This window comes from Gastrolobium bilobum, unplaced genomic scaffold (assembly GCF_033153095.1).
Source record: "Gastrolobium bilobum isolate Gb01-03AN ecotype WA unplaced genomic scaffold, APGP_CSIRO_Gbil_v1 utg13418, whole genome shotgun sequence".
NCBI lineage: Eukaryota > Viridiplantae > Streptophyta > Magnoliopsida > Fabales > Fabaceae > Gastrolobium > Gastrolobium bilobum.
In genome coordinates this window covers 194,960-219,787 of record NW_026897420.1, presented here as the reverse complement: position 1 = coordinate 219,787, position 24,828 = coordinate 194,960, and the positions used below count along the sequence as shown (strand labels likewise).

The 24,828-nt window shown below is 36.3% G+C and overlaps 1 protein-coding gene and 1 pseudogene across 1 annotated transcript; both read right to left on the bottom strand.

Annotated features, from left to right (window-relative positions):
* Positions 1-2,331: 2,331 nt before the first annotated feature.
* LOC133306782 (uncharacterized mitochondrial protein AtMg00810-like) lies at positions 2,332-2,862 on the bottom strand. The gene has a single exon (XM_061507161.1). It carries the CDS (start codon positions 2,860-2,862, stop codon positions 2,332-2,334), a length of 531 nt encoding a protein of 176 aa, XP_061363145.1.
* A 9,512-nt stretch (positions 2,863-12,374) lies between these two features.
* LOC133306781 (5-OH-xanthotoxin synthase-like) lies at positions 12,375-23,463 on the bottom strand (annotated as a pseudogene).
* Between the last annotated feature and the right edge of the window lie 1,365 nt (positions 23,464-24,828).

The following is a 24,828-nucleotide window of genomic DNA, read 5'->3' as shown; positions in this document are numbered from 1 at the left end:
TTGTATCAAAAAGAGATTGACCGAAGATTCACGATGAAGATTTAATCAAGATTCTACACAAGGAAAAAATCTCTATAAATAGAGGCTTAGACTCCCAGAGAAAATCATCTTTGGCTGGAGAGAATTCTTGGAGGCTCACGCTGGAGATCAGGATTCCGACGGAGTTGAAGACCGAAGATAATTGATTCTTCTTCTTCTTCTTCTCCTTCTTCTTTATTGCTTTTATAAATTCTTTTTATTTTAATTTGTTTAAGCCAGCTATGTCTGACTAGTTTGTTTTTGTAGTTGGAATCACGGACCCAATGTGAATCCTTTATAATTTCTGTATTTATTTTATAAGTTAATTAGTTAGTTTGTTTTATATCTACCTGGTTTAATTTTTCATATCATGTTTAGAACTGATCACTCTAAATTATAGGGCTTTAAGGGATAGAATTCACAATAAACATATTGGGGTTTTAGTCTGGACAGGGTTAGAATAACAATTTGTGTATGATCTAGACATAGGCTTACATAAATTGCAGACTCATAATTCATTTGCTTAATGCTTAATTCAAGAGGGATTATTAAGACATTAGAATTCTGATTGGGTTAAAGGGTTGAAATCACTAAGACATCAGGGTTCAACTATTTTATAGGAAAATAATGAATTGTCTGAACAAACGAATTAATTGATTATAAAATACATTACAAGAATATAAGAGAGGATCAGAGGTGAAGTGCATCTTGGCTACATACTTTTTATAAATTTTTCATCAATACTTCTTGCGTTCTTGATCCCTCTTTCATGCGTGCAACCTTAATTGCTTTTAATTTTCTGTTTTAAATTTAATTATTTTTAAATTCTTTTTTAATTCCAAAATTAATTACTTTCACAAACCAATCCAATTTTTATTTTCCAACTTAAGGAGAATAGTTAAACTAGTACTTGGTGCATTAATCCTCGTGGGAACGATACTCTACTTATCACTTTATTTCTTGGAACGAATGATATACTTGCCGATTTCGCAACAAGTTTTTGGCGCCGTTGCTGGGGATTAATTACGCCAATATTAGTCGTAACTTTCGATCTTTGAGATTGAAATTTTTATTTTATTTTATTTGTTTGTCACTAATTGATTTCTCTCTTTTATGCGAGGTAAAGCTAACAAAGAATATTTACAGTTTGATCCAGAAATCGAGAAGACTGCAAAGAATTGTTGATTTGAAACAATTATAAAGTACATGGGGTTAATTGAAATAATTAAAAATATAAGGAGGTAATTTGAAACATGATTAAAGTTCAAAGGGGTAACTTATATTTTAGCCTAAATAATATATTAAATAAAAAACCATTCCAAATTTCCATTTCAGCTCTCGGGATATAATATATCATTTCACTTCCTAATAAGTAGTAGGTAAACTCGGATTAACCCGCAAGTTAGGGGCGTGACCAAAAGGTCCGGTTAATGGACTTCCCATTGGGTTATTCTGATGATCGAAATATATTTTGACACCTCTGATTTCAATGCACTTGTAAACAATGGAATATGTATATTTCTTCCTTTGTACAGAGGTAATTATATATACAAATTTTGGGCTTCAATCAAGCCACTAATCACTCTAAAAAATAAAGTTAAAATCATAGAATTGATGTCTCCCATCAATCAATTCTATTTACAATTAAGTCCTATAATTGCTAACACAATCAAAATCAAATTAATTACTCAAAGAATTGATGTCTCCCGTCAATCAATTCTATTTACAATTAATTCCTATAATTGCTAACACAATCAAAATCAAATTAATCACGAATACTATACAGCTCAACACTCCCCCTCAAGTTGGAGCATAAATATATATCATGCCCAACTTGCCAATAGCATCTTGAAACACCTTCCTTGACACAACTTTAGTCAATATATCTGCAAGTTGATCTTCAGATTTTACAAAAGGAAAGTGTATAATTTTTTGATCTAATTTCTCCTTGATGAAATTTTTGTCTACTTCCATATGTTTAGTCTGATCATGCTGAACTGGGTTGTGTGCAATTTTGATAGCAACTTTGTTATCGCAGTGCAGGTTCATAGGATGGTCATAACAAACTCCTAAATCTTTTAGGACACTTTTGATCCATAATAATTCACACACACCATGAGCCATACCTCGAAATTCAGCTTCTGCACTTGACCTTGCTACAACCTTTTGTTTTTTACTTTTTCAAGTTACCAAGTTGCCTTCCACAAATGTGAAATAACCATAAGTAGATATCCTGGTGGTTTGATCTCCAGCCCAATCAAAATCTGTATATCCCTCAATGCAAGAAGTATTATTTTTTGAGAACAACAAACCTCAGCCGGGGGCACCCTTTAGGTACCTAAGAATTCGATATACAACATTCATATGGTCCACACTAGGAGCATGCATGAAGCGACTCACAACACTTACGGCATAAGCTATATCTAGCCTAGTGTGCGATGAATAAATTAGTCTACCAACTAACCTTTGATACCTGCCAATATCGGTTGGGACTTGATTAGGGAAGATACCAAGTGTTTGGTTCATCTCTATAGGTGTTTCCACTGGTTTGCATGCAGGCAATCCTGTATCAGCAAGAAGATCCAGTATATATTTTCTTTGAGAGAGAAAGATTCCCTGTTTAGATCGAGCAATCTCGATGCCTAAGAAGTATTTGAGTTGTCCCAAATCTTTCATATCAAATCCAGGTTCTAGATACTTTTGTAATAACTTCATTTCGCATGGATCATCACCAGTCAAAACCATATCATCAACATACACAATCAATGTTGTTACCTTTCCATCTTTGTTCTTTATGAAGAGAGTATGATCTGCATTACTTTGGTTATACCCAAAGTTCTTCATGGCTTAAGAAAATCTTCCAAACCAGGCTCGAGGTGATTGTTTGAGCCCATATAAAGCTTTCTTCAATTTGCAAACTTCATTCTTTCCCATAGAGATCCTCTTGACACCTGATGGTATCTCTATATAGACCTCCTCTTCAAGATCTCCATTTAGAAAGGCATTTTTAACATCAAATTGTTTTAGGGGCCAATCTCTGTTTGCAGCAATAGACAGAAGGATTCAAATAGTATTAAGTTTGGCAACCGGGGCAAAAGTGTCTTGACAATCTACTCCGTACTTCTGTGTGTATCCTTTTGCACCAGTCTAGCTTTGTACCTATCAATGCTTCCATCTGCTTTTAGTTTAACTGTGAACACACATTTGCACCCTATGGTTTTCTTTCCATTTGGCAAGGGAACCAACTCCCATGTTGAGTTCTTTCGTAATGCTTCCATTTCCTCATTCATTGCTTTCTTCCACCTTGGATCATGTAAGGCCTCCTGCAAATTGTTAGGAACAGATACACTAGACAATTGATTAACCGTCAAAGCATATGATTCAGATAGCCTATGAGTGGATACATAGCTACTAATTGGATATTTAACATTTGCTTTTGGGTCTGGTTCATTTTGATTTTTTGGCACACCTTTGTTAGGTCTCAAGGAACACCTAATATTAATATGTGGAGGATCTAAGATATTTTCAGTAGGAATATGTATTTCAGGTAAATTAAATGGAGTTGAGAAAGAAGGTACCTCAGTATTTTCCTCGGGTGAGGTATCAGTGACATCCCTAGATGATTCTTCTGTTATGGGTGTTAAAATTGGAAGTTCAGTAGATGGAGTATGCACCATATCAGCAGGGGCATGATCAAGGGTAGTGATAGCAGGTGGAAGTTCATCAAGGGCTAAAGCATTTTCAGTTATTGGGAAAGAGTTGCTCTTTGTTGAATTCCATCCATCAAAGAAGACTTCTAGTCCACTATAGCTCTCCCCCTGAGGAGAAGTCTCAGAGGCTCCCCCTGAGTAATAAGGCTCAGATTCTTGAAAAGATGCTTCAAGAGTAATTTGCATTTTGAGAAGGATGGGATCATAACACCGGTATCCTTTTTGAAGATCTGAGTAACCCACGAATACACACTTCTTGGCACAAGGATCTAACTTGGTGCGTAGAGGTTTGGGGATATGAACATACACGGTGCAACCAAAGACCCTAGGCTCCAAGTTTGGAATATGAGGGATAGAAAAAAAAGACTGCAACTTCTGTTGAGGAGTTTGAAAAGCCAAGACCCGAGAGGGAGTACGATTAATCAAGTATGCAGCTGATTTCACAGCCTCTCCCCAATAAGTTCGAGGCATATTCATGCCAAATAGGGATGCCCGAACTACTTCCATAATTTGTCGGTTCTTCATCTCAGCTAAGTCATTCTGTTGTGGAGTGTAAGTGCAGGAAGTTTGATGCCTTATGCCATTGTGACTAAGAAAATCAATAAAATTCCTATCAAGATATTCCATGCCATTATCAGATTGTAAAACACGAATTTGGCACTGATATTGGGTGCTAACCATGCTAAGGAAGTGTTTCAAGGCCATAAAAACATCTCCTTTTTTCTTTAATAAGCTTACCCAAGTCATCCTGGTGCATTCATCAATAAAAGTAACATAACATGCCTTAGAGAAAGAAGGGACCTTGGCAGGGCTCCATACATCCGAATGAATAACTTCAAAAGGAATATAACTTTTATTACTACTTGGAAAATAAGGAACACAATGACTTTTAGCCAATTCACAAGTACTACAATGGAAATCATAGGAATTCAAAGTTGAAAACAAATGTGGTTGCAATTTCTTAAGGTAACTAAAGGAAAGATGTCCTAAACGCCCATGCCAAAGCCATATGGTTGCTCGAGCCTTATCTTCACTGCTGGTGTAACATGCCTTGCCCAACTTATTCATTCCACCATTGGTGATCTCGAAGTAATAAAGCTTGCCTCGTTTAACACCATAACCAAGAACCATCCGAGTGGGAATGTCCTGAAAAACACAAAATGTAGGCCAAAAAGTGACAGTGCAGTTAAGTGCAGTGGTAAGTTGACCAACAGACAACAAATTATAATCAAGAGATGGAACAATCAGAACTGAATCAAGTTTAATATGGTCAGATAAGATAATAGACCCTTCCCCCGTAATAACAGATGTGCTACCATTAGCAGTATGTATGATAGATTGAGAAGAAGAGGATAAGGAATACAAGTTATTCGAATCTGAAATCATATGATCTGAGGCACCGGTATCGATTATCCAAGTATTGTTCCTGGAATTTGCAGAAAAGGCAAGAGTTTTACCAATAATACCTGATTGGGAAACATTAGCAATAGGAGAAGGTGCGTCTTCGACAAGAGAAGCAAGCATAGACTTAACATGAAGCTTTTTTCGGGGACGTTTGGTGAAGTCCCACCATTCAGGGTAGCCAATCACTTCAAAGCATCATTGCTTAGAATGGCCAGATTCACCGCAGTGAGAGCAAATGAAGGTGTTGGATTTTCCAGAAGAGGAGTCCCTGCGAGGCTTGCCAGGTGCAAAGGTTGGTCCTTGGCGTGGTGGTTGAGTGAGAAGGGCTGAATGTTCAGGAACAGAGTAGGTGGTACTCATGGTTTGTTTCTATTGAAACTCCCGCCGAACATATGCATAGGCACTTTTAAGGTTCAATTTGGGATCTTTACGCAGGATCTCTCCACGTACTTGATCAAATTCTGAGTCAAGGCCACTAAGAAAGATGTGCACGCGAAGGCGAGACATGGCAGACTGCATTTGAAGGACATCATTAACAGTGTCAACCTGAGAAGAGGAACGATGATCGATTTCCTGAAAAATAGACACAAGTTTATTAAAATAAACGGGCAGAGGACGTCCTTGTTGCTTGGTGGAAAACAATCTTTGGTTCAGTTCAAATAGGTGAGTCTCGTCGGAGCCATCATAAAAGGTTTTGGATAAGGCATCCCAGATTTCTTTGGCTGTTTCGAGTCGGATGAAACGATGTAAAAGGATGGGGGTCATAGAGTCAATGAGCCAGCTCTTGACCCGTTTGTTTTCAGTAATCCACACATCATATGCAGGATCATCAGCTTTCGGTTTCTTCGCAACACCAGTGAGATAACCAGCTTTGTTACGAGCGCCAATACGCATATCCATAAGTTGAGACCATAAAGGATAATTCGATTCATCCAGAATAACAAACACAAGGAGGGATGAATTGTCTTGTTGGATGATTATATTCTGGGGTGAGAAATTTGTGATAGGGGCAGGGGTAGGGGTTACAGGTTCAATGTTTTCCATGTTGTCAAGGAAAAATTAGGAATTTGGGGTTTTACAGAATATGGGATATGATCACTATGTGAGAAATAGATGTACAAAGTCTTTTCTCTGGAAAAAATCTGATACCATGTTAAACAATGGAATCTGTATATTTCTTCCTTTGTACATAGGTAATTATATATACAAATTTTGGGCTTCAATCAAGCCACTAATCACTCTAAAAAATAAAGTTAAAATCATAGAATTGATGTCTCCCATCAATCAATTCTATTTACAATTAATTCCTATAATTGCTAACACAATCAGAATCAAATTAATTACTCAGAGAATTGATGTCTCTCGTCAATCAATTCTATTTACAATTAATTCCTATAATTGCTAACACAATCAAAATCAAATTAATCACGGATACTATACAGCTCAACAACACTAAAATAAAACTGCTTGATTAATCATGGGAGATTTACTTTTATTTGTTTAAAGGAGGACTTAGAATCCCTGAAACTCAGTGATGGTAAATAGTACTATTATGGCAATCAAGTCACTTTTTGTCAATACCTAATACAAAGGTTCTTCAGATTTTTTTTATTTATAAATCATCTAGGGAAGATCACCATAAGGCAACAAAATCTTCCCTACCAAATTCCACTAGTTAAATTGAAATAATCCCTGTTCATTAATTCACTAGTTTACTGTATTCTCTATATTTGTTTTCCTTATGTGGAGTCCTAAGTCCACAATTGCTTTCTCTCAAAGAAAAGCTTCTTCGAGTATTTATTGGATTATACCAAAGCTTCAATATACTCATCAAGTCCTTGGCTAGCATGACATGAGTTTACTTTAAGGCTTGATTATACTCTTCAAGTCCTTGATTGCACATCATGATTTGGCTGGACTATCAAACCCAAACATTAACCACCATATTCAAATACCAATGTTGGATAATCGGGGAGTCCATGGTAGAGAAGAATTATTATCAAATAGGATAAGCGACAATCTATCATAATAAATGGATTCATAACTTCTATTAAAATCTAAAATCTTAATGTGTTAGATTCACGAGTCATTCTAGTTATATGGTCCTTACTTAGTCAATTTATAACCAATGTGAACTTTACTACAATTCACAACACTAAATACTAAATACACAAGATGATTGAACTCAAAAGAAAGTTAAGAGTAGGGGTGTTCGCGGTCTGGATTGGATTGGTTTTGGAAGTAAAAATCATCTGATCCAATCTCTTCGGTTTGATCATGTAATCATCCATTCGGTTTGAATTTCTTTTAAATCTGATCCGATCCAATACAATTTTTTTCGGTTTGGATTGGATCGGGTTTCAATTTTTTAAAAATTCTAAAATTTGTTTCATGATTATTGTGTGTTACAGAAGAAGGAAGAAGAAGGAGATGACGTGGCTATAGTATCTGATAAAGTTGACAAACGAAGTGGAGTTGCTGACATGGATAGAAAGGGTGCAGTTGCTGAGATGTATTATGCAGCTACAAATCATGACAGATACGAAATAATTGATGGTAGTTAGAATTTAGTTGGATTTCTGTTAGATTTGTAGATTTCTGTTAGATTTGTATTTTCCCGCTTTTATTCTATTAGTTGATTAAGATCAGGTTAATGTATACACACATATATAAAGGACCAATTGTACATTTTCAATTCATTCAATGAAATCATGAGCCAAGCTCTTTCTCGTTTTTGCATTCTCAATATTGTGCAAATAACATCTTTTGTATATATTTGCTTTGTAATTTTATTTTATTTTAAATACAAAAGTATTAGTAAACGATAATATAGTTTTTTTTGGACAATGAGATATGAAGCTCTACATAGATGAAGTTTTGTTGATGAGATGTGACTAGATTTTTTCTTGGGTTTAGTTGATGTGTTAATGGGTCTTGGGTTTAGAAATTTTTGGGCTATGATTAGGGAAAGACCCAAGTAGGTAGAGGAAAATTAATATATTATATCGGTTTGGATTGGATCGGTTTTCATCTATCAATCCGAAAACCGATCCAATCCAATTAAAATTTGTGGACTTTTTTCGGCTTTCGGTTTATTCGGTTATCGATTTTTGGTTCGCTCACCGCGGTTTAAATCAGTTTGGATCAGTTGATGAACACCCCTAGTTAAGAGTCCTAACTGAAAAATAACTACAGAGTAAAAGGCAGTGAATCATTCAATTCACACAAAAAGCTAACAGTAGGTAAGTGTAAGAACCCGCACTGTTAATTAAGGTATTTAATTAATAAATTACGAGAAAATGGGAAATGATTCCATAATTGACCTTAATAATTATTTATGAGGCTTAATAATCGTAATAAGTGATTAAGAATGCTGAAAGTCGCTTTTCGGAAGAAAAGTGCAGATACCGGTTCTGCTAGTCGGTATAAATGCGTACCGAAAAAGTATCCCGAAAAATTAATGTAGGTGCTTGATAATTACTAGAATAATATGTAGGACTTGTAAAACGAGTTTCAAGTCCAGATAATGAGAACTGGTGCTGGAAACCGGTACTGGCTTGGAAAAGCGCGTACAGGAAAAGTGCTCAGAAAATTATAAGAAAAATATGATAAATCTTAGTAAATTATGTAGTTTCATAATCCAAAGTTTGGGATTAAAATGCTAAGCGTAGCAATTAAAGTTAATACTGTGTGTTAATCTTTAAGTGAGCTATATAAGCCTTAGTGGGCACTAAACCCTAGGCCATATTACATTCTCTACGTGAGTTTGGAGCTGGTGGCTGCTGCCTTGGCCTTCTCCACCTTTGTGTAACCTCTCTTGTAGCCTTTCTTCCCCTTTTCTTCACTAAAACACCTTGGGTGAGTGGGAATCATCCTTGTGAGTGAAAGGTGAGCACCTTTTCTGAGTTGTGGTGGCTGTGGGAGCTGAGGTGTTTTCTGGTTTGGTGGCATTCTTGTTGAGGAGTGTTGTGCTTGGCTTGTGAGGCTTTAAGGAGCTTCCTTTGTGAAGAAAGATCCTTGCTTGGGTGGTATTTTCGTACACCCTTGAAGTCAGCACCTTGGGAGCTGATTGTGAGCTCCAAGAACACCTCCAACCTCTGTTTTGAGCTTTGGTAAGCCTTGTCACCTTTGGTCTTGAGTCTTTGAACTTAAAAATGAAAGCTTGATGCATGTTAAGGCTTAAAGATGATAACTTGTTGTTGAGTAATGTTGAACACACCTAGAAATGCATGTTTAGGTGCTGTAAATCGTTAAAAACCCAACCTTGGAAGGATATCTTCACGAAATGCATTTTCTGCATTCTGTCGTGAAATATCCGGATATGTGCCCGATGAATATCCGGATATATGATATCCGGATATGGGTTTTGAGTATCCGGATAATAGATATCCGGATATGGGATTCAGGATATCCGGATATGTCCAGTGAGATATCCAGATATTGTGTATCCGGATATGGTCCCGAGGAATATCCGGATATTCTGGGATTTCGAAGAACAGTAGCTGTGCTGTGAGGACAGTAGGCTATTGGGGGTTTGTGGACCCTAGATTGATGAAGTTGAACTTCTGTTTTAATTAAATTAAGTCAGAATCAAGTGATTAAGGATTTATGGCTTGGTATGGAGCCTTAAGACGTAAAACGTAAGGAGAGGCGTTGTCTTTAAGTTATATGCTTGTGTTGCATTATTATTGATATAGTATTGGTCCATAACAGATTGTGAATCTGCTGTGTTTGGACTTTGAGCTGTGGACTCTTGGCTTTTGGAGTTAGCTTGCAAGGAAAGCTTTCGTGTCCTCGGTTTAGCCATGTTGTGGTTCCACCATGTCCCATGGGGGTATGGTTTATGCATGCTGTGTACATGCTTTTGGATATTTGATATGTTGATTGAACTTTACATGTAATGGCTTTTAATATGCATGTGTTGTTTCATCTTGACGGGAAGCCTGAGTATGTAGCGCCATACAAGATGGTGTACCGGGGTGAATGCAAGTGGTACTTGCACGGTGTGCAGGTGATAGACGTATACCTGCACTGTCTCTGGCCAGTAGATTAGTATTGACACACATGACATGATTATCTGCTGCATTGCATTGTTTTTGAAATAATAAATGATAAACTGCTTTTGAACTTATATTGCACATGTAAGTGAGCTTGGGGTGGAAGATCCTTGAGGACTCACTGACTTACTGAGATTTCTAGATTAGAGATCTTACCCCACGTTTGGGGAATGCTTATTCCAGGATCAGGTAGTATGGGTACTGATGCCTCAGGCGGCGGGAGGTCGGAGCTTAGCTGATTTTGTTGTTTCTGCTTATTTGTTAGCATGACTGGACTTGGATTCTATTTATGTTTTCCGCTATTTATGACATGATGTTGTCGAGACTGATGTTGGGCATGTTGCCTTATTTGAGTGAGCATGAGGATTGTCCATGACACTTTCTGTTAGTACTTGTAGTTTGGAGTTGTATAAACTGTTAGATGGTTCGGTCTACATTGTTGTAATTCCGTGACTAGAGCCACAATTATATTATCTATGTTATGAGGTATTTCAGTTAGCTGTTTTATTGGAATTACATACAGGCGATGTTTTATTAATTGATTATTAAGCAAGTTGGTAATGTTAATGGCATCATAATTGAAAATAAAAAGTAATTCCACATTTTAATTAAGCGCAACTTAATACGATATTATGATAACATTACCGGATATATACGGGGTGTTACAGTAAGCAACAAGAAGATAAAAAGAGACACCAGCTGAGATTTTCACTGTGCGAAGAGTAGTTTGACTTTTGATCAACCATAACTTATTCAAGCTTGTTCTGTAGGTTCCGCCTACACTTATATATATATGGAAAAAATATTTCAACAGTCACTTTAGATAAGGTTATCTACGGCTATCATTTATAACTATGTTCTCCCTGAAGAACATAATTATAATATTAAAGTTATTTTTTTTTCTCTCTCCACGTCAGCAAACAAGTTCTGAAAAGTAACTAAGGAGAGAGAAAAAAAGCAACTTTAATGTTATAACTATGTCTCTTGGAATAACATAATTATAAATGGTAGCTGTATATAAAATGGTTGTAGAAATGTTTACCCCTATATATATATATATATATATATATATATATATATATATATATATATATATATATATATATATATATATATATATATAACAAGCCACTACTCATAGACCTAAACATAATGCTAACATACCAACTAGATTTCAACTGACTCGAAATCCTTTTCAAGATTAAACGAAGAAAGCTCATTCAAATGGAACTATAGCATCTGTGAGTTTTTCGTTTATGCTACAACATGTTGGGGGCATCCCCCACCTTTCCGTGAACAAAGTCTTTGAGTGGTGAAGTGGCAGAACACCGTCCAAAATGCCACTGTTCACCAAGTTTTTTACCTAAATGCCACGCGAACAATATTATTTCCCAATATGCCACGGGGGCAAGTTCGCTATCCGGTGTAGCGAACTCAGTTTTCTGTCGTGTCACATTTCTAGTGGATAACAAGTACCAAGTTAAAACCAAGTTCGCTTCCATGTGTAGCGAACTTGGAGTCCACTAGAAACGTGACACGTCAGCAAACCGAGTTCGCTACACCGGGTAGCGAACTTGCTCCCGTGGCAGAATGGGAAATAACATTGTTCGCGTGGCATTTAGGTAAAAAACTTGGTGAACAGTGACATTTTGGTCACTGTTCCTGAAGTGGCACTTGAAGAGTGTGGCCATTGAAGAGTTTAAAACAATCATAGCACTTACATCACAGTTTTTGAAGGCAGTGCTTCAATTATGTCGAACTCAAGAACACTACAACCTTTACCAAAGCAAGAAAGAATATCTTCCACTGCAAAACCAAGGGTTGAACATGGAGATTTCACTACAGAAAAGTTTTTCAAGTGGTCACGTGTATTTTAGCAGCGTGGCATGTGGCTAATTCTATTATAAACTTAAATGTCAGCTAGACAAGTGGTGTTATTAGTCCAATTAATATAATTTGAGGTTTCAATTTCTACTATAAATTATTCATTCATTTCATGTTCGAATCAAATAAATGGAAAGATGTGTAGCCAAAATTAATAAATAAATAAATAAAGAGAAATTTGGTGCATTTTAGCCTTGTTTTTATCAACAGAAAATTTTTAACATGATTTCTTACAAATGTAACTCATATTGACAAAGTACTTTCAACAAAATCAACATTTTGAATCTATATAAACCAAACATTAATTATCCATCTGGCACTTGGCAGAAAGGCAAAGAGAATTCTTCTTGTGTTGGGTAATTCCTGGCAACACTTCAGTATCTATGTCTTCCCACTACACCAAAAGCGGTATTTAGTGGCGGTTTGTTTTAGATTTAGTGGCGGTTCAAACCGCCACTAAAAAATTCTGTGGCCTTTTGAAAACGGACCTAGAAACTGGCGACGTTAAAAATTTTAGCGTCGGTTTAGAGTAACCGTCGGAATAACCGAAGCGAAAAAATAAACCGACGCAAGATATATACAAACCGCCAGAGATTATTAGAAAAAATTAATAATTTTTATTTATAGCGACGGTTTTGAACCGCCGCTAAATCATGTAATTCATTTTTTTTAAATTAAATTTTTGGTGGTTTCAATGAATATATCCAAGATTGTAAATGGAAGTATGGAACAACATATACGCAAACATTAAATCAACCCCACTTTTGGATATCCCACTTTATTAGAAAACACTTAAACAACTCTTGGTTTCACAATTCTATAATCAAAACCCCAGTATTGTGTATGTACGAGACCTCATATAACTAACATAAGTAAACATGTCTTCTATTTACATAATTAACAACTCTAATGCATATACAATGTTGGCACCAAAAAAAGTCATGGTGGGCATTTCAAGATCTAATTGGAGTCTTTTTCTTCTAATTTCAGCTGTTGGATTCTTTGACGTAGTCTACGGCGGTGGTCATGTATCTTCCAAAGGCCATGTCCCAAGATAACGGTAGAGTATATGCCATGCGTGATAATGGGGGCAAGAATATTATTTGTCTGTCACATTCCAAACAAAAACACATCCTTTGAAATCTTAGACAAACTACCAAATAATTTTAAAAAATAAATAAATTGTGAAGTTAAATTACCTGGATCCACTCGAAACCTAGGTAGAGTGCCAGCAGTCCTTCCAGAAGTGGGGAATAGATTTTTCTCATTTGCCGTTTCTCATACCAGGCTGCACACCGAAAATAGACAATGTATGAGATTAAGACATCACAAGTAAGATTTTTAACTTCTGAACCATTTTTAAATATCTTTACAACCAACTAATTAATGTCAGAAATAGAAATTGGTGTTGAATTTTTTGTTTAAGCATTCAAAAAAGGCTTTTATGATATAATTTATTTTTAAAATCTTTTTTTTCAGAAATTACTATTTTTAGCTTATAAACAATCTTGATTTAATTTTCTGAACCAAATGGCAATTGATGGTATTCCAAGACATTCACATGATCAAACCCAACATCATTAGTAAATTGATAACTCAAAATTAGCCCCAAATCTTCTAGAATGATATAATTCTGTTTGTGAAGAATTATAACTCACTCCTCTAGAATGTTTACACATAAGTATAGATATGACTTGATTCTAATATTCAGCTATAGGAGAAAAGAAATGAACCTTCAAACAGTTTTTTCAAATCTTGCCGACCAGAGCGAGACTGTAAAACAGGTGCAACAACATAAGTAGGATCTGAAAGAGAAAGAGAAAGAGAAAAAAGAGAGAACCCTTAGGAGAGGCGATCATTAATGAGAACAAAGTAGGAAAAATAAGTAACAGGAAAGGGAAAATGTAAAAAGGGACAATTTATGAATAATATATAATTATTCATTTATAATTATTTATAAAATGCAAGAATTTTAGTGCTTTTGCAATCCCCACGGCAATTTTCCAATGCTGTTGCCAACTCAAGTTGTTTAGGATTTCTTTCGTTGTTCCACTCATTAACCACTTTAACACACACCCATATACAAACAACAAAAAGAAAAGGAAAAATACACTCAGTTACAAAAAAACAGAGTAAATAAAAAAGTATGTTTGAGACAAAAAAAATATATGCATAAATCTAGAAAAGTAAAGAATATAAAGAGCAAGTAACTCAAATATAAAGAGCAAGTAAAGAATATAACCTAGAAAACTCAAATATTGTTTAGCCATCATAAACTTCATAAGTTTATTTTCAATATTGAACACACTTATATACGATTCTCCAAAGAGTTTTGCTCATTCCTCTTAATAACTATCCTAATACTTAAGAAATAAAGTATTAAATAACTATCAAATATTGAACACACAAGTAAAGGCAAGCTAGCTGGATACCTTTTTCGTGGTTGTAAGGGTGATGCTTCAATACCCTTCAATCTCTTGGAATCTTCCACATTTCTCTCGCCCATTTCACCAATCTGCAAGGTGTCCCTAGGCATTAGCTGCGAGAAATCCACCCTATAGAACAAAATTCAACCAGGTACCTCAATGATTGTGATGTGATTGTAATCTTTAATGTGAGTATAGCGCTCATGAACATCACTCATGATGAAATCACTCAATTCACCACTAAATTCCACTCCTGTAGGTCCACCTCCAATAACTACACAGTGTAAAAGGCGTTTCTTTTCTTCTTCTGATATGCCTGTTACATGGAAACGTTTTAAGCCTTAGGCTTCAGCAAGAAAATGACTACTGAATGATAGAAACTAGGCGAACAAATTAAAAAAATAAACCATGTAGAACAACTTTAAATGGCTCCTGGAGAAGAAAAATACTAAAAGAGAAAGAAATCTCATGCTCTTTTTCAGATGAAGGGATAAAGGGCAAAAAAAGACAACTCAGAAAACAGATTATGTGAATGACACAAAGCATTGTTGCATTGCCCAAGTTTAGTTTCTGTCAAAATGACAAAACTACAATGAGAAGACTTAAACTGTGATGTTATATGAAATACCCACCTGGATTTTCAGAAAGCATCAGGTTAAGGAGAAGTCTCTTCCTTATTTCTTGAGCATGGTTCACTTCACGAAGAAAAAAAGCATGTTCCTTAACATAAATATAATATTAATTTTATTTTTTTTCTCACTCCTCAGGAAACATGACAGCAAATGTATTATGCTCTAATGAGTCTTATCAGCGGGATAGTACTATAGTTAAATTTGGTAAACGTTTTGAACCCAAAAAAGCTAAATTTTAAGATAAAATAAACAAGATAAATTTTTTATTTAAAAAAAGTTAAAATGACTATTTTTAACCACTTAAATTATGTCCAAAGAGGGTGGTTTTTTGCTTTTTAATGAAAATCAGGTTCAATGACTTCAGTAGTCTAGTATTGCTACTAGCGCAACCAGATTAATGCTTGCACTCTACATTTGACCAAATAAATTTGACTACTTTAACTGAAAATAGACATTCGCGTCGTCACCAAGGACTCACTTAAAACATCTAACAGTGCCAAATTATAATCAAAGTTAGGTCCATCTTCCATCCAAAATGTATGGGGCATAATTGCGTTCACTAACAAAAATATCAGGCTGCTTATCAAAAAAAATAAAAAAAAATTAATATATCAGGCTAGCGTTGTTCAAGTGAAAAAATTATCCATGTCTTCTCAAAACACGATATCATATCCTTGTTCCTCTGGCTATAGAAATCATCAGATGATGTAATTCCAAAAGAAATAAAGTAGAAGTAGAGAGTTGTAAAGCATATAATACATAGAGAAAGAAATGGCCATTCAGAAATAGAGAAAGAGAAAAAAGAAAATGAGTTTGTGTTGTGAAAAAGGAAAAAAAAAAAAAAAAGATACCGACTCTGTTAAGCGCATGTCCTTGTCCTCATCGATTAGTTTAAAAATACTTAGCTTCGAGAGAAAGAAAACTTTAAGTAGGGGAGCTGTTAAGCGCTCGATTTAAGGTCAGTTTGTAAAACGGACACAAAGACACCGACTCTGTATCGCCATTTTCTTGTAGTGTCCTTTACCAACCCTTGTGGCAATTCCCAATCAAAGGAATTAAGAAGATTAGCTGGGATAAGTTCCAACGTAGCAACCCCTGTAGGCAAACCTGGGCAAATTCTGCGACCTGCTCCAAAAGGAATTACTTCAAAATCTTGACCCCTAAAATCTATAGCACTGTCTAAGAATCTCTCAGGATAAAACTCTTCTGGGTCCTTCCAAGCCTCAGGGTCTCTATGAATAGCCCAAGCATTCACATACACTATTGTCTTGGCTGGAATTTGATAGCCATCTATAATGCATTTTTTACTTGATTCTCTTGGCTTAAGTAGTGGGGTTGGTAGGTGTAATCTCAATGTCTCTTTTATCACTGCCTTCAAATAGGAAAACTTTTGAATATCATCTTCATCTAAGAAATCTTTTTTACCTCCCAAGTTCCTAATTTCTTCTTGAACTCTCTTCATTACTCCTGGGCTTTTAACGAGGGCCGTCATAGCCCAAACTGATGTGGCTGTAGTGGTATCCGTTGCTGCTATAAGCAGGTCCTGTATATCAAGAAAACCACCCTTTATAGGCCTTTTTAAGGTAACAATATCAGCTGCAGCACATTATAGATTTGCATCCAATAGAAAGCTCAATTGCGAAAATTAGTTTGTAAGAATAATAAAATAATTTTGGTTTGATTTTATTCTCATTTTCTGTTGACATGTTTTTATTAGTAATTAAATAATTATAATAATATCACTTGTTCTCATTTTTGTTTCCTATTTTTAATATTTTGTAAAACAGATGGTAAGAATAAGTGCTTTAATTACTTAAAAAAAAAAAAAAAAAAAAGAATAAGTGCTTTAACTATTTACATATTCTTGAAAACAAGAAATAATAAAGTAACACTTTGTAATTATTAATAAAAATATATCAAATAATAAAAAGACCAGGAAACAACCAAAGTTGAAGTCTTGTCCTTCCTTGATGGGATTGATTTGTTTCCCAAGCTACTAAAATATAGTGGATTAATTACAATAGAAACGAGCTTTAATTAGGGCTTTTTGGCAAGTGATGCAAAATGCAAGACATTTCATTTTTTTTTTGCAAGTTATTTAATAATCTAACATGAGTGAAACATGTTCGAGGAGTGTGCGCGTTTAAGTTGTATATCACCTCATGTGCAGTTTGTATAAAAATTAGCGCCAAATAGAATGCAAATATTTGGATATGTGCGTTTAAGTCGCACATAAGGTGATACGCACTTCAATGCACATTTTTCTCGTACGCGTTTTATTCATATTATATTCATAAATAGTCTGCCAAAAAGGATTAAACCAGTGAAATTTCTTGGATTCTACATCAAAATGGTTAAAAAGCCTTTGGATGGAGATCGAAAGTGTCTTATATAAAGAGCATTGCTCTTTGTACCAACTAAATAAACAAAGAATTGCTCTACCTTTACATACCCACTAAACGCTTAGAAAGAATGATTATTCTAGTGTTTTAATAATTAACATCTATGTAATAATTGACTACTAGAGAAAAGTTCTTTCATCTATATAATAATTTAAGGAAAGAAAAAAAAATTGAATTTAGACACATACCATGAGGACCCCTTTGATGTGATCGTAAGTAATATCAATTGAAAAGGAACGCTGTTTCTTCAGTTGAAGTAAAACATCCACTATCCTTTTCCTCCACGTGCTGTCTATTCGGATCCAAGTGTTCATCAATAACCACTTGGTAGAATTTATCAAACTCATTGAAAATTCGTTCCAGACGTGCATTTAGACCTATGACTTTATCAATCCAACCCATAAATGGAATATAATCTGAAACAAAGAATGCGGTTAACATAGCTTGAAGCTCATTGAACATCTCATGGAACCTTTTTGTTTCAGTTCCTTCATCCACATATATACTGATAAATGGTATCAATTGATAGTATTTCCATTGATTTAAAGCTGTACATCAATGTATCTTAAATAGAATAGGCTGTTACGGCTGTTACCAAACAGTCTGTTACCAAATAGTAAAACAACTTCCTAAAGATAAGTAACTACACCTAATTACAATAGGACTCAGTTATACATATCCTAACAAACTACAGGTTACAACATATCACAGCAAATCATAACAACATATAGAATCTTCTATTCCAACACTCCCCCTCAAGTTGGAGCATGAAGACATGAAATGCCTAACTTGGAAAGAACGACAAGAAATGGAACACGACCAAGTGCTTTGGTGAAAATGTCTGCGAGTTGCAAATGAGAACGAACAAAAGTAGTTCGAATCGTCTTAGAAACCAACCTTTCCCGGACAAAATGGCAATCAATTTCAATGTGTTTAGTTCGCTCATGGAACACAGGATTTGCCGCGATATGTATAGCGGCTTGATTATCACAACATAATTCCATAGGATCATCATGGATAACATCGAGTGAAGCAAGAAAAGACTTCAACCATATCAATTCTGCTGTCGCTGCAGCCATGGAGCGGTACTCAGCCTCTGCTGAGGAGCGTGAGACAGTGAGTTGCTTCTTTGTTTTCCAAGAAACAGGTGAGGTTCCAAGCATAATGAAGAACCCAGAAACTGACCGGCGAGTTAAAGGGCAGCTGGCCCAATCTGAATCACAGAAAGCATGAATTTTGAGATCACTTTTGGAAGAAATGAGGATACCTTGGCCAGGATTCATTTTGATGTATCTTAGTACCCGAATGGCAGCCTCATAATGTGCTTCCTTTGGAGCTTGCATGAACTGTGAAAGAGTGTGCACTACATAACTCAAATCAGGACGAGTGATTGTAAGGTACACTAGCTTGCCGACAATTCTTCTATAGCGACCTGGATCATCATAGTCAGGTCCATCTGCCAGAGCTAAGCGATGATTCTGTTCAATTGGAAACTGAACCGGTTTACAATCCAACAAACCTGTTTCTTTGAGGATATCTAATGCATATTTTCGTTGGCACAAGAAGATACCCTCATTGCTACGGGCAACCTCGATGCCCAAAAAATATTTCAAGTGACCCAAATCTTTAATTTTAAAACACTTGTTAAGATAAATCTTAACCTCTTGACATGCTTGGGAATCATTGCCTGCCAACACCAAATCATCAACATAGACTAGTATGGTCAAGAAGGTAGAACCACACTTCAAAGTGAACAAAGTGTGATCTGCTTCGGATTGAACAAAACCATATTTAATAAGTGAGGAACTCAACTTTGCAAACCAATTCCTGGGAGATTGTCGTAAGCCATATAACGACCTTTGCAAACGACACACTTTTCTTCCTTGTCCTTGATTAAAGCCTGCCGGTATGCGCATATACACTTCTTCGTCCAGTTCTCCATTAAGAAACGCATTATGAACATCCATTTGGTGCAAGTACCAACCTTTTGCAGCTGCAACCGAGAGTAGAGTTCTAACACTCACCATTTTCGCTACAGGAGCGTAAGTTTCATGGAAATCTTCTCCTGGAACTTGATGATTACCTGCAATTACCAACCTTGCTTTGTAGCGCTCGATGCTACCATTGGAATGATATTTAATTTTATATACCCATTTACATGGAAGGGCATGTTTGCCTGCAGGTAAATCAGTGATAGTCCACGTATTATTTTCTTCTAGTGCATGTATCTCCTGAGCCATAGCTTTACGCCAAACATCATTGGTCATTGCTTCTTTAAATGACCGAGGTTCACTACCTGCATCAATAGCAGCAACAAAAACTCGATGTTTTGAAGAAAAATTGTTAGTATTCACATAGTTGGCAATTGGATACCGTATACCTGAGGTGGAGCTAGAAGAGGTGAGACTGGGAGTGTATGTATGTGCCTCAATCAGATTACATTTGTAGTTACTCAAATAGGACGGAGGCCTTCGTGTGCGTGCTGGACGAAGAGAATCGTTTTGAGCTGATTCTGCACTTCTTTGCACAAGTTCGTGAGCTGAATCTTCATTCCTTTGTACGAGAGCAGGAGCTGGATCCTCACTCCTTTGCACTTGATCAGCATTTGATGTAGAATCTTCATTCGGCTCCCTTTCAGACTGATGGACACTCCCCCTATCTTCCAACTGCACTTCTGCCTCACAATCATTTGAAGTTGATTGAGATACTGGATTGGCAGAATCATTAGAATCTATTGGTATAAATGTAGGTAATGATGGGCTAGGTGTAGGCACACTTATAGCAACAAAAGGAAACTCATCTTCGTGGAAACTGACATCTCGTGACACAAAGAATTCCTTAGTATTAAGATCATACACTCTCCAACCTTTCTGCCCATGAGGATAACCAACAAACATACACCGCCTAGACCGTGGACTAAATTTGTTTGTAGGTTTTGGTTGTGTCACCGCATAACATAGGCAGCCAAATATCCTTAAGTGACTGTAATCAGCAACAGATCCATGCAAAAGCTCATAAGGAGTTTTGCCATTGAGAAGCTTTGTGGGAGTTCTATTAATAATATGAGCTGCTGTCATCACACCCTCTCCCCAGAATTTGATTGGCAAGTTTGCTTGAAACAAAAGAGCACGAGACACATTTAGAATATGCCTATGCTTCCGTTCTACCCGACCGTTCTGTTGCGGCGTATGAACACAGGATTTCTGATGAAATATACCATTGGCAGTGAATAATTCAATCATCTTGTTGGAAGTAAATTCAGTTCCATTATCTGATCTAATACTCTTAACTGTTGTATTAAACTGATTTTGCACCATTAAAAGAAATTTTCGTAACACACCAAAAGTTTCACTTTTGTCACCCATCAAACAAACCCAAACAGCACGACTGAAGTCATCGACTATCGTTAAAAAATAATAAGCACCAGAGAAAGAGGAAGTGCGGTAAGGACCCCATGTATCACAATGAAGAAGATCAAAAAATTTATTACTCTTTCGATCACTAATGGGAAACGAGGATCAATTTTGTTTGGCACGATAACAAATATCGCATGCCTTATTGTTTACATGGCCAAATCGAATGCTACTAGAAAAAGGAATCAGAGAAAGTGCTTCGGATGATGCATGGCCCAACCGCTTGTGCCAAAGTTCTTGCGTATCACTGGAGCGAACTGTTAAAGCTGCTGCTTGGCTTGGTCGAAACACATACACACCATCCCTGTGATCACCAAATCCAATCTCCGTCCTCAGCTTGCGGTCCTGCAAAACACAACTATTATTAGTGAATACCACATCAACATTATGTTGTCGTACCAACTGAGATACAGATATCAAGTTACACTTTAAATTTGGCACAAATAAGACATTGGATAATGAAAAAGAAGGAGTAAACGAAACAGATCCTTGTTGCACAGCATAAGTAATAGCTCCATTGGGTAAACCGATTGCCAAAGGTTCAACATCTGTAACATTCTCCAGCAATTCCAATACCCCTGTCATGTGGCGTGATGCACCACTATCTATAAGCCAGTGACAATGGGAATCTTTACGATTTAATTTGTCCTTTGAGCGTTGCGGGTTGTCAACCAATGATAACAATTGTGTCACCACGTCAGGTGTCAGAACGGCGAATGCATTTGCTTGCTCTAGTGGTTCCTCCGTTTGAGCTGCATGTGCACCAAATGGCTTTGCATGGAATCCTCCTTGTGGGTTACTGCTCCTATCACCACCGAAACGTCCACGTCCTCGTCCAGGTCCTCGTCCTCTGCTACCACCACGTCCAGGATAGCCAAATGCTTGCCAGCATCGAGAGGCTTCATGATTAGTTTTCCCGCAGTGAATGCATGGAGGACGTTCAACAAACTTGTCTTTTACTGGTGCTGCTGTCTGCGTTGCGTAGCCAATTTCATTAGCTCGAGCATTCTGATTGCGTGTTATAGATCTATGAGTTTCTTCCTGATCATGTTCTCTTTCTTCTTCGATCTCCTTTGCATAGACACAGTCTTCTCCACATGTACAAGACCTGTAAGTTTTGCTGCTCGCAAGCTCATCCCAGACCGCTCTCAACTGCATATAGTAGTCTCCAATGCTACTGCCTTGCTGCCTGATGTTGGCCAAACTGGCCTTGAGCTGGTATTGTCGTGTAAAATTCTCCACAGCATACCTTTCCTTTAAGTCATCCCAGAGGTCTTTTACCTCATCAAAGCATTTAATAAACAGTTGTAATTTCTGATCAATGGTATTGTGTATCCAGCCATTGATCATAGAATTGCACATCTCCCAGGCGCGCCACTCTTCTGCCTTCGCCTTTTCTGGTTTCTTAACGGATCCATCTATGAATCCTATTTTATTTTTCGCTTTGAGGGCATTTTTCATGAGTTTTTCCCAATTCTCGTAGTTGGCTTCTCCTCTCAGCATAACGGTTGTTAAAAGAATCCCTGGGCTATCTGATCCAGTCAGATAGAATGGTGATCCAGGGTCTGATGGCTTCAACCTGCTGCTGTTTTCATTGGCCATCTTCAACAGAAGCTATCTCCTGCTTACTGTTTTCAGAGTCTACACGTTGCGGAAGTTTTTTTTTTTTTTTAACAAGGGATCGCTCTGATACCATGATAAATGGTATCAATTGATAGTATTTGCATTGATTTAAAACTGTACATCAATGTATCTTAAATAGAATAGGCTGTTACGGCTGTTACCAAACAGTCTGTTACCAAATAGTAAAATAATTTCCTAAAGATAAGTAACTACACCTAATTACAATAGGACTCAGTTATACATATCCTAACAAACTACAGGTTACAACATATCACAGCAAATCATAACAACATATAGAATCTTCTATTCCAACATATACCTTCTCCCAAAAGCAATCCAGCATATTATAGTGCTTGAAAGAGAAATGAGTAACTCACTCAAGTTTGTAACAATAGAAGAAGAAGCATGCCCTGATATCTTTTTGATCATTTGCTTGACCTCAAACTCTCTTATAGAGGAAAAGCATGAGACACGCTTTGAGCTAAAGATATGGACAACACAAATTTTTCTTATTTCTCTCCAACAATCATTGTATGGAGAAAACGCAATTTCTAACCCATAACAGAACAATTTCTGTTGGCCAAGTAACTTAGGTCGATTAGAAAACACAAGGTCATTGTCTTTGAATACCTCTCTGGCAATTTTAGGTGATGAAACAACAATAATAGCTGGCCTTAAACCGAGTTGAAGGGAAAATAAGGGACCATATATTTTTGAGAGTTTCCATAGTTGAAGATAAAGAACAGAATTGTCTAGTTGATGAAGATTCCCGATTATGGGAAGGCCTCTAGGACCAGGTGGAAGGGGTGGATTGTTAATGGTTCTATGTTTGTGGAAGAAGAACAATAGAAGCAGAGGAAGAGTTAGGCAGAGAGGAAGTAGAAGCAGTGACATCATTGTTGTTTATGACCAACTATGATGAGGAAGATAACGCTTTTGGTGTAATTAAATATATACAACCCTAGAGACACTTACGTATAATGGTGGAGTCAGAAAATTTAATGAAAGGTAACGAAAAAAATAAAATTCATACTATCAAGCAGGTAACTGTTAAGAATGGTACTAGGAGCCAAAATCGTTGTCAAGGGAGTCAAATGATAAATCATAATAACTGAATTAACATCACATCTCAACTTAAAATTATAGGTTCATGGATCATTTTGCACTTACATGGTCCTCAGTTGGTCTTTGTCCGGTCAATATGGAACTTCACACCATTACTCATATTTGAATATTTCCAATATCCTCCTCTCAAGTGTGAGACCCACTATCATGTTCCTTCTATGAAAGTATCTTCACTTCAAGTATTGAAGTCACACTAACCTTCTGTGGAGGCTTATATCCAGCTCAGGGAAACCATTGGCTCTGATACCAAACTTGAAAATTGTATAGGGGAGCCTTAAACCCTTTGCGAAGGACGCATCAAATAATAAGTGAGTCGAAGGACCCAAAATCTTAAGACTGTAGATTTATAAATCTTTTTGCATTTATCTAATTCTCATTTGGTCTTTGTCTAGTCAATGTGAGACTTTATCCCACTAGTCACACTTCAATATTTTCATAGTAGCATGATAATTAAGAGTCAGTTCAATTTATAAATTTAAAGAACCCTGAATTATTTCTTGGTACATGAGAATTAATAATCTCGAAGGCCGAGCTTGAAGAGATAAACGAGATAAACTTATGCTAAAATACTTTTCTCCAAGTATAAATGGAGTTTAAAACAAATGTTATATAAAATTGAGGGGATGATCACCCTGCTATCTCCGCTACTAGTGGACCGCACGGTTTAGATTCATCCCAATATAATGGTCACGTTACGTGGTTAATATGTTCTTTTGGGGATGTGGTGAGCAATGAAAGAGGACCGTACTGGAGCATCAGGCTTGTGTATAATTTGTGGTTGGTTTGTTTTTATAATAGTCCAGCTTAATTAATTAGTAAATCAAGTGTGATTAATTAATTAAGCATGTAGTAGTGAGGAAAATTAAGTATAAGTCTTAATTAAGTGAGATGGGTCAATTCTGAGTTAAAAAGTGTACTCAGTGAAAATTAAGGGGTATAAATAGATACAGACAAAAGTGCCCAAAATATAAAAATAAAAATGAAAATATTCATAGAATAATATTCCAGACTTTTGGGTAAAGTTTGATAATTAATGGAGTTGAATAGATAGATGAACCGATACCCATTAGATATCACTTAACCAAGTTAAGTGACATAAAACAAAAGAAAACCCTTGTTTCCCCCCATTTCAGT